At 38.6% G+C, this 16,253-nt stretch overlaps 1 protein-coding gene across 1 annotated transcript in view; it reads right to left on the reverse strand.

Moving 5' to 3' along the window:
• The window catches only part of CPE (carboxypeptidase E), a 122,460-nt gene that overhangs the window by 22,500 nt on the left and 83,707 nt on the right, over positions 1 to 16,253 (reverse strand). Inside the window, 2 exon segments of the mRNA XM_014588911.2 lie at positions 3,486 to 3,653; positions 8,096 to 8,292. Coding sequence (XP_014444397.2) covers positions 3,486 to 3,653; positions 8,096 to 8,292 — 365 coding nt within the window.

Genomic DNA, 16,253 nt, shown 5'->3' on the forward strand with positions numbered 1-16,253 from the left:
GGAAACAACGGCATTTGCACAAAGTGGCCAATCAAATACCAGCATGAGCTTATTTCACAATTCCTCTGTGATGGGCAGCAGGGATTATTTTCCTCACTTCTCAGATTTAACCCAGACAGCCTAGGCAGGTAAATACAAGAAATGGGGAAAGTCTGTGGACTAATATCAGCACCCAGCTTCCAGAACAGTTTTTGACTCTTGTCTTAGTTCTCATAGCTTATCACATGGCCCACCCTCTTTCTTCCTCTAGTTACCCTAGCCCTCTGCCTCTTCGGTTATCTCTTTTTCTGTGACATATGGTTTTCAGGATGAGAAACTGCACATAGCAAGGGACTTTAAAAAACTGAGAGAAAATGGAGTGAAAGTATGAATTTATTCGATCTAAAATGTTTTGAAATACATACATAGCTTTTTCATAATATGCATTCTCATTTAACTTTTTGAAGATCCCTTGTATTATCTGTGCCTCAGAAGGAGGAAAGTTTAAGCCACTCACTTACCAAGTTTTTCCAGAATTCTGGGCAGCCCAAAGGCTCAGACCAGCTCCTACTGCAGGCCCAGTCTACATTTCCCAAATGAGTTCTGCCCTCAGGCAGAGAGTTTTAAGAGCCTTAGGCCAAAAATCTAGAACTCCCTTTCTCTTGGATCCTCTACCCATTGTCTCAGCTACTTGATGATGCTTGTCTGGAATTCTAGCTGTTGATTTTCAATGGATACATTTTTCAGATATTTTGATTTACCTGCTTGCTGAACTGGATTGTATTTATGCACAATAGGTCCTCAGCCTACTATATATCAGATTCAACTATGAATTCTAATTCCTGCAATCAAAGGATCAAATCTAGAATCAAAGAGAAAACAACTATATAGACCAATAATTAATTTAATATAACATACAAGGAAACTGCAAAATGTCCACTAAAAATGGAAACAAAGTATGAGTTTAATCTGGTGCAAACATCTTTTTTGAAGGCGGTGCATGTAGTTTTCATGATACAAATTTCTCTGTGAACTTTTCAAAGACTTCTTATATACAAAGCTCTATGTAACAATAACACAAAGGAAAGCTTAACAGGATCTGTTTGGAAGAGCAGAGAAAGATTTCAGAGGAAGTGACACTGAAAAAAAGTGAGAAGCATTTCAGATAGAATAGCAACTCCAACTTACATGAAGATATAGAATTATTAGAAAATGTTACATTTGGGAATCAAAAAGGAATGGATGTGACTAGAATATATGGGATATCAGAAACAGATTAAGGAATGGGCCTGCCCACAGCTTCTAGGAGCCAATGGACACTTATATGACCCTGGAACCATAATGAAAATGAAATTTTTCTTTCCAGTCTCTCAGTTTAGAAAGGTACTACAACTTGAATATTCCTTATCTAAAATGTTAGGGATGTTTTGGATTCCTAATTTTTTCATATTTTAAAATATTTGCATATACATAATGAAATATCTTAGGAAGGGGACCCAAGTCTAAACACAAATTTGTCTCTGTCTCATATACCCCTATACACATAGCCTGAAGTAGTTTTATATGATATTTTTGTATTGCAGTGTTTTGACTGTGACCAATCGCATTAGATCTGGTGTAGAATTTTCCACTTATGGTAAGCACGCAAAACTTTTAGATTTTGGAACTTCCTGATTTGGATTTTCAAATTAGGGGTGCTCAACCTGTAGAAGTCATTGATATACCAGAGTAGAGCTGCCTGGAATAATAGAGAATAAACTAAGAAAGGTCAACAGCAGGTCTTCTTCACCTTTCACACATGATAGGTTCAATTTCTCTTCCAAGTAATTGAAAACAATATTGGTTTCAAGGCCCACCAAATGTTTAGTGGATATGTAAATGTAGCCATTGAACCCTGAGCTTCTGTAACAGGGAGTACTAAGAAATTACACCAAAAGAGTAAAAATAGTTCTAGGTCCCGACTCAAGCAAAAAGGAAAAAAATCAATAACACACACAGACACACACATTTATACATAATATAAACTCATATATATAATATATATTAACTATATATGTGTGCATGTGAATATATATAGATAGATAGATAGATAGATAGATAGATAGATAGATAGATAGATATAGATAGATAGATATATCTAGATATAGATAGATAGATATATCATTCGACCTTTATAATCATCCTCAGGTAGATATATTATCTCCATATTTCAGATAAAGAAGCTGAGCACAGGGGCCAGCAGATGTTATAGTGGTTATGTTGCTGGATTCACAAACGGCCTACCTGGACCCAATGGCTTGAAACTCACGATGGGTACACATGCATGCCCAAGATCCCAGGAGGAGAAGGGATTGCAGCATGGCCATCTCTCCTAGGGAGTGATTTCTTACTTTTCCTCTCACTGTCTCTGTCTCTCTCTCTCCAGTGAACATACACACACCCTAAGGCAGCAGCTGAGCACAGAGAGGGTAACTAACTTTCCAAAGTTCACACAATTATGGAGCCAGGATTTGACCCAAGGAGGCTGCTTCTAGAGTCTCCATGCTTAGCCATCACATGATCCTGTCATCCTGAGTTGTTACTTTATCTTCTACATAATGAAGACCTGGCAGGGTTTTTAAAGCATAAGAACAAAAATTTGTGAGTGAAGAAATATCATTCTGGAGGAATTCGAGAAAACTGAAAGAAGTGGGGAGAGGCCTGGAATGAGTTTTCCAAGAAAGGGAAGACTGAAGAGGTATTAGGAAGATCAAATTACCTAGATGTGGTAACTAACTGCTGGCGAGCTAGTGACAACAACGTAAAAATCAAAGGCTTTGATAATCAAGATAAATCAAAAAATATTGTTTCTAATGAAAATATTTGGGGACAGGCTGAGCGCCTCCTGTCCAGTGAGCAAGTCAAACAGAAGTAGAGCTCCATGGGAAGTCTGAAGTTAAGGATACAGATCTGGGAGATCTTGCATACTAGATGACATGGACAGTGTAGGTAAGGATAGAAACTTAAGGATGCAAATAACAATACCTGTGGGATATTGAAGAGAGCAAGGATTGAGAACAAGGTAGAAGAATCAGAGAGAGAAACAAGTAGTGCCTGGAAAAGGAGTAGAAGAGGTAGAAAAGAATAGAGTTGTGAAAAGAAAGGAGAAAATTCTGGAAAAGAACAGAAAGATCAACAGCGTGAAATGCTGCAGGAGGAGTTGACCAGATGAGCTGATGAAAGTCCTCGGAAGGGGCCATGGTGAATTTCTAAGATAACCACAACAGAGCTTCCCCCACAGACCCGACTCCCAGCTCCCACTTTACACCTCCCTGGCCAACACTAGGGGGCAAACTAATGTCAAAGCTCTGACCCTTCCAACTGTGCCTCTTGTTGTTACAGTTAACTATCCCATACGTATCCTAAATGTTCCCAAAGTACAAGCTTTTACCTCACGACTTTCAAGATATTGGAATGCAATTCCTTAGGCTAGAGGACAGAACCCAAGAAAACAATATATACTCTACCTTTGTGTTTTGATCCACAATTTTCTTCAGATTTTTCAGCAGATGGTTATTTGGACCACCTTCTTTTTCATTAACATAAACTATTCTGTCCAGGTCTGGAAAGTTCCGGTTCAGATCTATTCCCTGGGCATTGCTTCGACCTACAAACCAATCCTTGAGCTCACCAGGCTAAAAGTAAAATCAAAGAGAAAAATAATCAGTGTTTTATTACTATTGTTGTTATTATCAACTGAAGGTCTCTTAAACCTTTTGAAAATAATTTACTGGGGCCAGCAGGTAGCATGGTGGTTAAGATGCTGGACTCCAATATGGCCGACCACAGTTTGAGTCCAGACATGGAGGCTTGCCTTATCACTCTCCCTCTCTCTCTCTCTCTTTTTATGTATTTATTTTCTCTGTCTCTTTCTCTCTCTCTCTCTGTCCCTCTCTGGTCAAATTGAAGAATAAAAAAAAAATTAAATTAAATAAAGAATTATTTTGAAAACAAAATAATCTACTAAGATTATATATTTATTTCAACAATATCCGCCCACAATAGCATTTTCACTGTTTTTCTGATATAAGCTTGATGCTATCATGTTTAAAATATTTGTGATGGGTATTTTGAAAATATTTTCAATGAGTAATATTATAAATGTTAGTAATAATAGTGAAGAGATATTTATCATCAAATTGCAAAAAAAGTCAATATAAATTCACTAATAATAGGTGACCTGTTTCAAAGTATAGCATTCTATAATTAGCTGTTAGTACTATTCATTGCCTCTGTATATAATGATATTTTTTAAATATACAAAGAGGAAAGAACTAAATAAGATTAGAAATATGTATGAGGTTAGCAAAAGTTATTTATATGTTAAACTATACCTCCCTCTTCTAGTCTTCATTTAAAAAGAGTGATCACTAGAGCAAAAGACTTTGTGATCTGAAGAATTCCTTTTCAATTTGAGCCCTTCACTAATGGTACAACTGGAAAAATTAATGAATTTCCAAAATAATCCATTTTATTTTACAATATGAATTTTCTTGTCTTACTACAAAATTTTTGTTTTGTTTGTTTGTTTTAAGAAAGATTCTTGCTATAGGGCACATGTACTTGCCAGAGAGACAGAGACAGAGTCAGAAAATGAGAAATCATCCCCTGGAGGAATGGCCACCTCACAATCCCTTCTCCTCCATTTTCTCAGGAATTAGGGCACATGCGTGCACACATACACACACATGCACTCAGTGTGAGTTTTAAGCCTCTGTGTCCAGGACTCTAACTGTGGTTGACTACATGGGAGTCCAGCAACATAACCATTACACCATCTGCTGGTCCCCTTACTATGAAATTTTATCAGATCTATGGCACAGACATGGTTTCCATATTTTTAAAGTCAATGTAAGCTTAAAAACCTGAGACTGTGAGAAAAAAAAAATCTGTGGAATAAGAACACAGCAATGATCATCTTTTGCTCTTCTGTTTTACAGTTCTGAATATAACCGTAAAATATTACATAATTTTATATATTATTAGAATTATTCTCTCATAACTTTAGAAATATATCATACTTTATTGCTAGAAATTCACTGTCTGGCTTTCTTGCAATGTCAAATTATCAGATCATTAGGTTTTCTTAATTTAAGGAAAAACATAGTAAAATTTACTTTAATGCATTCCCATAAAATAAAATAAAATAATAATTTCAAACTGTGGAAAACAGTAAATATAATGTCCCCCACCAATGCCTAAGCAAAGAAAACAAACATAAACAATATACCTTCTATTAAATAGTCATTAGTCTTCAACTAGTTTAAAGGTATGATTGTTTATGTTTTGTTTTTAACTTTGCTCATTATACACAAAAGCAAGGATTAAACAGTGAAATAGTGATTTGTCCAAAAGCCTTTCTCTCTTGAAATCAATAGAGGGCGCTATGACACCAACTCATCCAAATACAGACACGGCATTATCCTTCAATACATGGCAGTAGATATTTTCCAATATGTAGGTATTTAGAAGGAAATTCACCTAGCAACAAACATGGACGAATGAATATGATTTATTTAACAACACAAGAAAACACAATGTATTAAATTACTAACAAAACTTTTCATCCACAATCTCTACTGAAGAAACTCATCCTTCACCCCTCATATTCTAAGCTCTCTTCTTACCAGCAAAATGAGCGATGTATCACTTACACTCTCCATTGCACAATCTATAAACTTTGTATTTATAGATAAGCACGTATGTACAAATATACAAAAAATGAAGGAAGTATGCCTTGCACTCACCTGAGATGCTGCCTTCTCGAAGCCATCAGGGTTCAGGGAAGGCATGATGTGAATTCGGGTGTTGTGGATCAGGTTGACGATTGTCTCGTTCCCTTTCTGGTACTCATTGCATAGGTACTGAGCCAAGAAAATGAGCAGCTCTCGCCCAACAGCCTCATTACCATGCATATTCCCAATATATTTAAATTCAGGCTCACCTGGAAAACCAGAAATAGAGAGTATGGAGACATTCTCTATAATGCGAAAGGAAGCCAGATGACATACAATGGTAAAGATATTGTACATCTACTAATTTATTATGAGTAGCTGATCATTTTCCCCTCTAGAAGTCATGCCTAAGAAACCCACCTTACATATGAAAGTACTCCAAACACCCCTTCTATCTTTCTATTCCTCTCTCCCCAGCTAGCCACCAGTTATGGACTGAGTCGCGTTCATTCACAGTCGTATATTGAAGGCCGATGTGACTGTCTTAAGGACATAAGTAAGATTAAATGAGGCTATGAGGATGGGGCCCTTATCCAATAGGACTGGAGTTCTTATAAGCAGAGGAAGAGATACCAGAGATCTCTCTCTCTCTCTCTACCACATGGAAGACAGTGAGAAAGCTGCTGCTTGAAAGCCAGGAAGAAAGGCCTCAGCAGAAACCAATCCTGCTGACAAGACTGGTTTGATCTTGGAATTCTTGGCCTCCAGAACTGTGAGAAAAATTTCTGTTGCTTAAGCCGCCTAGTAAGTGGTATTTCATTATAGCAGTCCAAACAACTAATACACCACCCCTCTCCCAACAACTAATAGACATTATCTGCCTCCTATTAGTTATGCACTATGATTTGCATGTTTGCTTACTTGATCTTCATCAAACATCTAAAAGTAAGTATGAGGTTAGCAAAAGTTATTTATATGTTAAACTATACCTCCCTCTTCTAGTCTTCATTTAAAAAGAGTGATCACTAGAGCAAAAGACTTTGTGATCTGAAGAATTCCTTTTCAATTTGAGCCCTTCACTAATGGTACAACTGGAAAAATTAATGAATTTCCAAAATAATCCATTTTATTTTACAATATGAATTTTCTTGTCTTACTACAAAATTTTTGTTTTGTTTGTTTGTTTTAAGAAAGATTCTTGCTATAGGGCACATGTACTTGCCAGAGAGACAGAGACAGAGTCAGAAAATGAGAAATCATCCCCTGGAGGAATGGCCACCTCACAATCCCTTCTCCTCCATTTTCTCAGGAATTAGGGCACATGCGTGCACACATACACACACATGCACTCAGTGTGAGTTTTAAGCCTCTGTGTCCAGGACTCTAACTGTGGTTGACTACATGGGAGTCCAGCAACATAACCATTACACCATCTGCTGGTCCCCTTACTATGAAATTTTATCAGATCTATGGCACAGACATGGTTTCCATATTTTTAAAGTCAATGTAAGCTTAAAAACCTGAGACTGTGAGAAAAAAAAAATCTGTGGAATAAGAACACAGCAATGATCATCTTTTGCTCTTCTGTTTTACAGTTCTGAATATAACCGTAAAATATTACATAATTTTATATATTATTAGAATTATTCTCTCATAACTTTAGAAATATATCATACTTTATTGCTAGAAATTCACTGTCTGGCTTTCTTGCAATGTCAAATTATCAGATCATTAGGTTTTCTTAATTTAAGGAAAAACATAGTAAAATTTACTTTAATGCATTCCCATAAAATAAAATAAAATAATAATTTCAAACTGTGGAAAACAGTAAATATAATGTCCCCCACCAATGCCTAAGCAAAGAAAACAAACATAAACAATATACCTTCTATTAAATAGTCATTAGTCTTCAACTAGTTTAAAGGTATGATTGTTTATGTTTTGTTTTTAACTTTGCTCATTATACACAAAAGCAAGGATTAAACAGTGAAATAGTGATTTGTCCAAAAGCCTTTCTCTCTTGAAATCAATAGAGGGCGCTATGACACCAACTCATCCAAATACAGACACGGCATTATCCTTCAATACATGGCAGTAGATATTTTCCAATATGTAGGTATTTAGAAGGAAATTCACCTAGCAACAAACATGGACGAATGAATATGATTTATTTAACAACACAAGAAAACACAATGTATTAAATTACTAACAAAACTTTTCATCCACAATCTCTACTGAAGAAACTCATCCTTCACCCCTCATATTCTAAGCTCTCTTCTTACCAGCAAAATGAGCGATGTATCACTTACACTCTCCATTGCACAATCTATAAACTTTGTATTTATAGATAAGCACGTATGTACAAATATACAAAAAATGAAGGAAGTATGCCTTGCACTCACCTGAGATGCTGCCTTCTCGAAGCCATCAGGGTTCAGGGAAGGCATGATGTGAATTCGGGTGTTGTGGATCAGGTTGACGATTGTCTCGTTCCCTTTCTGGTACTCATTGCATAGGTACTGAGCCAAGAAAATGAGCAGCTCTCGCCCAACAGCCTCATTACCATGCATATTCCCAATATATTTAAATTCAGGCTCACCTGGAAAACCAGAAATAGAGAGTATGGAGACATTCTCTATAATGCGAAAGGAAGCCAGATGACATACAATGGTAAAGATATTGTACATCTACTAATTTATTATGAGTAGCTGATCATTTTCCCCTCTAGAAGTCATGCCTAAGAAACCCACCTTACATATGAAAGTACTCCAAACACCCCTTCTATCTTTCTATTCCTCTCTCCCCAGCTAGCCACCAGTTATGGACTGAGTCGCGTTCATTCACAGTCGTATATTGAAGGCCGATGTGACTGTCTTAAGGACATAAGTAAGATTAAATGAGGCTATGAGGATGGGGCCCTTATCCAATAGGACTGGAGTTCTTATAAGCAGAGGAAGAGATACCAGAGATCTCTCTCTCTCTCTCTACCACATGGAAGACAGTGAGAAAGCTGCTGCTTGAAAGCCAGGAAGAAAGGCCTCAGCAGAAACCAATCCTGCTGACAAGACTGGTTTGATCTTGGAATTCTTGGCCTCCAGAACTGTGAGAAAAATTTCTGTTGCTTAAGCCGCCTAGTAAGTGGTATTTCATTATAGCAGTCCAAACAACTAATACACCACCCCTCTCCCAACAACTAATAGACATTATCTGCCTCCTATTAGTTATGCACTATGATTTGCATGTTTGCTTACTTGATCTTCATCAAACATCTAAAAGTAAGTATTATTATTCATCTCCATTTTATAGATAAGCAAACTGAAGTTCAGACTTTTAAAGGGTCCTGACCATAGTTATTCAACTTGAGATACCAGGATTCAAATATTGGTCTTCCAGTTTAGTTACAAGTCTATATTTTGTTTTTGTTTATGGCTTTTATTTCTGAACCATAGAAATTTATAGAAGCCAGACTACATGGGACAAAACCTAGCACCAATTCTTACTGGCTGGCCTGGAGCAACTCAGTTCTCTGTAGCTCTGCTTCCCCACCAAAAAAAAATAGAGTTAACAGTAGATTCTATGCCATGAGGAAGATTATTATAATAACTAAGTAAAATAATGAATGTAAATGCTTAGAACGGTGCCTGGCAGATAACAAGTACTATGTGTTTGCTATAATTATTTTAATACTATTATTATTATATCACATTATCTTGTCATTGTGAGGTGCTTTGCCACAAATAACCCAATTTTCTCTTTACAACGGCCTGCTAAAATGTGGAAGACAGATATTTTTATTATACTTATGGCACATATACAGCCCAAAGAAGGTAAGTTTTGCCGAAGGGCTCAGATATCAAATATGAATCATTGTTGCCCATTTCTTTAACTCTCCACTGCATTTAGGTGAAGAAATGAAATTGTGGCACACAGAAGCAAAATTATCTTTATGTACTTTTAGCTTTATTTTACTGAATTTTATTTGTTATGATTACTATTTGTTTTAATTTGCTATATGGCAAATGTGCTCAACAGAAACAAGACAGAGAGAGAGGGGGAAAGTGAGAAAGTAATCCTCCAGGTCTGGAACTCGAACCGCCATCAGCCATGTGGAAGTCCAGTGCCTTAACCACCATACCACCTAATGTCCCCAAGGCACAGTCATCTTAATTAATCCTATTTTTCTGTTTCTTTCCACTTAGCATCTATACCAAGGCCCAGTTTCTGAAGTGGAAAGGAATCTCCCGTTTACAACATCACAAGGACTGCTCGTTACTGTATAAGAACAGACGCTGGAATTCTTTTTCTCCTATATGTATGTTATCTAGATAGTCTTTGCATGGATTCCTGAGTATACGATTCAGGTGACTAGCAGCCCCAAAACATCATGTCCTTGTCTGACCTCTCAGTTTGAGTTAATGCTAATCTTAATCTAAGGATCAGGAGGAAATAGGATCAGTGCTATTTATACCCCCTCACTCCCCATTTCTTACTTTAAGGGAGAGTCTCTAATTAAACTATCCCCTAGGGACTTGCCCAGATGGTATGAGAAGGAACATTCTCTTTGCTTCTGATTTCAAGAGTAATCGTAACCTTCTTCATTTCTCTTAAACTCACACATTCATACCTCCCCTTATTGGATATATTGATTTGAGTTAGGTATAAGAGAAATTCAGCAGTCCTTTACTTTCAAAAAACAAAAGGTAGGTTATGTGGGATCCAGCCCATGGAATGTGGTTAAGATGGCTGGATCCCACATAACCTACCGTGTGGTTTTACAAGCCATGAAAACATTGCTTGATGTTTTCATCAACATGCCAGACACGTATGCCTGTGTGTCCAAAATCCTGAAAAGAGAAATGGTGGAGAAGGGACTCCATGGAGGGTACTTTGTCACGCCCCCCTCTCTTTCACTGACAAGCACATGCGCCCTCTGACAAACTGATAATAACAATAATAATAATAGCGATCAAGAAGCCATAGAATATTGGGAGCCAACTTCGAAAAGCTATTTGAGAAGATTGCACCGTAGAAGGCATTTGGGGCACAATCCTTTACCACAACACACCTTGGCCCACAACCCATAAAAGTAGATGAGCACACTGAAATATTTGTACTACTTCTGAGCTTAATTTTTTTTAATCATTTAAAGGAAAAAACATAAGCTCAGACTCACATAGCCAAAGTTGGCCCTCTGATGTTTTATTTGGCTGCCACAGTATATGCTCTTTGCATTCGAATGCTTTGGGATAAAGCACATTCTCCCAGTTCTGCCACAGGCAGCAGCACTCCCTATTGCTTCTTAACTCAGTCACGTTTGCAATTCCTGATAATCAGACTGAGAAATTTCCAATAGGGCTTCTCATCTTCCATTTTGCAAGAAATTGCTCTCAGAAGAAATCTCGCCCAAGGTGTCTATTATATTTGTGAGGAGATAGTAATAATGATGACGATTATGGTGCTTTAGGTTGACATGATGACAGCACAGCCAAGGCTGTTATACTGAAGATATCAATTTGTGGAAATAAAACACAAGGCACATATGACTTAGCAAAAGAAAAGACAACTGCATCTTTATCTTCCTCTGTCCAGGCCAGCAGGTGTCATGGTGGTTAAGGTGCTGGATCTCCCATAGCCTAATCCACAGTTCAAGTCCTGGGCCCAGTGGCCTAAAAAACACACCAGGCACATGTGCATGTGTGCCCAAAATCCCAAGAGGAGACTGGAGGAGAGTGGAGGAGAAGAGATTGCAGCATGGCCAACCCATATCATATATATATATATCATTATATATATCTAGATAGATAGATAGATAGATAGATCAGATAGATAGATCTTTCTCTGTCTTCAGCAATAATTTATATCACTATATGACACTATCAACAGAATATAAAGCACTGTGGGTTTCTTTTCCCCAAGAATTATTTTATTTATTTATTTGTTTGTTTGTTTATTTATTTATTTATTTTTAATGTGACTAGAGAGAGAGAAGGTGAAAAAACAAGCCTCCAGGTCCAGGACTCAAACCATGGTCAGCTGTGTGGGAATCCAGTGCCTCAATCACCAAGCCATCTGCTAGCCCAGCATGGTGGTCTTTTAATCCTACTATCATATCTCATGATGTGGAAGAGAGTCCATCATTTAAATACAGCAATTCTTCAGGGCCAGACAGTTGCTCAGTAATGAAACACGAAGCTCTGCAAGGCTGACGCACAGGGGAGGGTTTCCAGGTTTGTGTCTGGAGACCTCCCTGAATATACCAGCACGTGCCTGCCCATGATCAGAGAACGGCTGAAGCTAGGGATGAATTCCAACCTAAGGACCCCATGAAGGGTACTTCCTCTCTTTGTGTCTCTCTCTCTTTCTCTCTCACACTCTGTGTCTCATTCATGGAAGAAATGAATAAACTTTAAAATGTATACATAGCATTGCTTAGATACTTACATGCAAATCCCAGTGTCAGACACTCCAGGAGACCCAAGAGCAAACAAGGCAGCATTCCTAAACTCAAGGAACGTGCCAGCTGGAGGAGACCACTGATACGTACGTGGGCGACATTCAGGAATGAGGCAACGAGGAAGGAATGTTGGATACACAGCTAACCAGCTTTCAGGTTCTGAACTTGACTTTTCCTGCTGCCTCTAGGGCCTCTCTACAGCCCTTTTGCTCCCAAAGCCAGAATCATCATTTTAAAACACAACTCTAGTCAGGTCCCTTCTGCCTAAAAACCCAACAATAACTCCTCAGGTGCTTTCCTCAAAAAAATAAAATAAAATAAAATAAAATAATTGATAAGATCGTTAACCTTGTGGTCTGGGCTGGTCCACTTGCCCCGTGGGGCGCCACTGTTTCTCTCTGTCTTTTAGCCACACTTTCTTCAGCCACTGGGTTCTGCCTATAATGCTCTCTACTTCATGCACACTCAGATAGGCACACAATTTGTTCTCACGCTGCTCTAATCATGATAAATACGGCTTCCTCGGAATAGCTAGTCTACATCCAGTTCTGTTGTTTGAAGTTTTTTCAGTTTATTTTACTTACTTCTTCCATGACACACAGAGAGAGAAAGAGCGCCCCCCTCAGGATCTTTATACCATGACCCTCTCTCAGCCTTCAGTCAGCCTGGATCATAAGCATGCATGTGCCCAGCATACTCAGAGAAGTCCCTGTACCTGAACCAGGAACCCTTTCACATGGGATCGCCTCACAGAGGGTCACATCTTACCACTGCACCACTGTCTGGTCCCTCCGTATTTATAGCTCCATTTGAAAAATGTGTATTAATCGCAAGAATTTTTGGGTTAGCACCACCCCTTCAGACTGTGAAGTGCATTAGTATTGGGATGAAATCATTATAACCCATTCACATAGTGTCTGGAATGTAGTTAGGACATGATAAACAGTAATTCAATCAATTACTGAGTAAATGAATGGTCTAGCTTTTAAAGGCCATCCTCACAGCATTATGACTGACATTAGAACTTGCCCTTGACATGTAGGCACAGTTACCCGAAAATCCTTCTGGAACAATGAAAAGAATAAGTGAATAACTCAAGGGGAATATCTAGAAACCTCAATGGCTCGTTGCTTTACCTGACACTCCCAGGCAAAAATGGAAGCTGTTCTGTGGAAATGAAGACAGCAGTGTCGTGAACAGCTGACTTCCCCCAAAGAAGATTAATCTCCATGGTCACCACAAAACCTCTCCAGGCAAGCAGCTCTCTAAGGCTATTTTTGTGGTAAAGTCTAAACAACGGATTCTGAAGAGACTTTCCCTTCAGAATCCTTAATCCTGAAATAGGAATGAAATTGAAGACTAGATTCTGAATGGCCCTCTGTGTGTCAGTTTCCCTTCAATTTATTTGTTGAAAAGGAGTGACAGCTTCTTGTCATCATTTAAATTGCTAGAATGAGGCTCTTACGATGGAGTTTACAGCTAGCTGGTAAATGGATGATGTACGCCTTCCTGTTTACTGTGTTCACATAGAAGAGCAAATCCCAGGTTTAACAGGGTTGCAGCTGCCAGGTACGTCATTGCCTGTGGATGAGGCTGATAATGCACAGTACCCGAGCGATAGCTCCTCTCTCTCCTAGCAACGAGAGGAAACGGCAGCATGAAGCGCTATCCCCAGAGCACTAGGAGCTGGTTGTTTTTACATTCATCGTATTTTCCTTACTCACTATCTAATTCACTTTCCTTCTTACACAGTAGTGAGCCTGAGTTCCTGGTCTACAACTGGGACATCATTATAGGACAGGCTGTATTGCGAAAGCTCAGGAAGTACCATTTCCCTATTGCATCAATTTGCCCATGATTTAGTGTAACGATCAGTGTTCCAGCTAGTTCACATGGCGTGCAATCAGTTACACAATTATTAAAAGACAACCACCCTGCCAACCAAATCTAGCCTGGCTCGGCTGAGTTTTATTCTTATCTTTCACCTGCAGCACAGAACAAGTATTGTACCTAACTGGATTCCATTCTCATCAGAACAAGATCATAACTTCTAAGTTTGAAAATTAAGATCCAGTTTCATTGATGTCAGAAATAACAACATAAAGTCTACACCAGCCTTAGAGTGATCAGAGAGCCCTAAAATCAGAGTTCACAGGCCCTGGGATCAGCAGTTAGCATAATGGTTATGTCACTGAACTCCCATATAGCCGACCACGGTTCAAGTCCCGGACCCGGTGGCTTAAACTCACGCCAGGCGCATGTGCGTGTGTGCCCAAGATCCCAAGAGGAGAATGGAGGAGAAGGGACTGCAGCGTGGCCATCCCCCTTGGGGGGTGATTTCTCACTTTCTGTCTCTGTCTCTCTCTGTCTTTCTGGCAAGTGCATGCGCCCTATAGCAAAAACCTCTAAAAAAAAGGAAAAAAAAGTTCACAGGCCCAGTAAACTAAGCCTGAAAGAATAAGCAAATAAAAAGGAAAATGTAAGAAAAACAATATGTTTGCATTTCCCATGAAAAAGAAAGTTTAGTTTCACCCCATTAATTGGTCCAATGGTCTGTCCATCCAGCCATCTAATGTTGTCTCCTCTTGGGAACAGCAAACAGGCTTATCATTGGGCACAGGAATTAATCAGATAACTTTTCAAATTTTAGAGTCAATGATTCAATGATCTCTGTATGAGGAAAACAACAGCAGAAGGACAATAGCTCATGGAAAATGAAATAACAAATGTAAAAGTGGTCCCAGCTGCGGTAGTACACACTGAATGCTGCTTCTCAGCAAGCTGAGAACACATGAGGGCCCAAGAACTATTTCCAGAAGGCTCTAAAAAAGCTACCGAGGAGGCAGAGGGAGGTAGATCATGACAGAGGGGAAACTGTTTCAAACACCACACACACAGCCCCCCCCAAAAAAAAAATAGTGAAAGTGAGTTGTAGGTTCTGAAATTGTACATAATAAATAGAGCATTATTTTTTTTTAAAAGTAAGTAGGTTGGGAACCAGCAGTTAGCATAATGGCTATGTCATTGGATTCCCACATAGTCGACCACGGTTCGCGTCCTGGACCCAGTGGCTTAAAACTCATGCTGGGCGCATGTGCATGCGTGCCCACGATCCCGAGAGGAGAATGGAGGAGAAGGGACTGCAGCATGACCATCCCCCCTGGGGGGTGATTTCTCGCTTTCTGTCTCTCATGTCTCTCTCTGTCTGGCGGGCACACGTGCCCTATAGCGAAAATCTCCCCCCCCCAAAAAAAAAGTAAGTAGGTTGAGGGTATTTGTAAGAAAAGTCTTGATTATAGTAACAGAATTCTCTCATATTTCATAAGAAAATAGATATGAAACTCATACTGAGACAAATCCTCCAACATCAAATTTTGCCAAAATTGAAGTCCACTAACTCATTTGGAAGGTATATATTTAATTCACTGATTACATAACTCTTAGAGTTGGTGACAGTTTCAAAATACACATACCTTGCACATGTAATATGCTGAACATATAGCTGAATAGCAATACCCACAAATAAAACCCCATTTCTCAAAGCTATCATAAAATGAGCACCTAAGCAATGTTATGAGAAATAAACTAACGACCATATAAACAGCTCAATAACTGAAGTGATTTGATTTACAAACCGCTATGCAAGCAAGTTGGAAGCCTCTTTGGAACAGATGGGCATTTAATCAATGATCTTCCCCCTCACTGGTAAACCTGGGGTTAAGACATTAGCCAACTAATTGTTTCCACTCGTTTGACATTCCAACCTATTATAGCCTATAAATCATCCATGCAGAAACTGAACCCCACAAGTTTCCTAGGGTTTGTCAATAAGAACATCATTAATTGGCTCATGGTTTAGACTATCTTAGCAGACTAAAATGCTGAGAATATTCCTAAAGGAAATGCAAACTTCCAGGGGTCCAATAAATAATGAAAGGATGTGTATGTGGTTATAAACATATATTCCTCCTTTACAGAAGAAATGAGGAAAAAAGAAGAGGGGGAAAGAAATCTTAGAAAGGCAAAAAAAATAAACAGTTGCAAGAGAAATTATGGAATATAGAAGCATTATAGTCTCTTCCCTTGCTTCTTACTTCCTTCAGAGA

Source organism: Tupaia chinensis, unplaced genomic scaffold (assembly GCF_000334495.1).
Source record: "Tupaia chinensis unplaced genomic scaffold, TupChi_1.0 Scaffold000039_1, whole genome shotgun sequence".
Taxonomy (NCBI): Eukaryota; Metazoa; Chordata; class Mammalia; order Scandentia; family Tupaiidae; genus Tupaia; species Tupaia belangeri.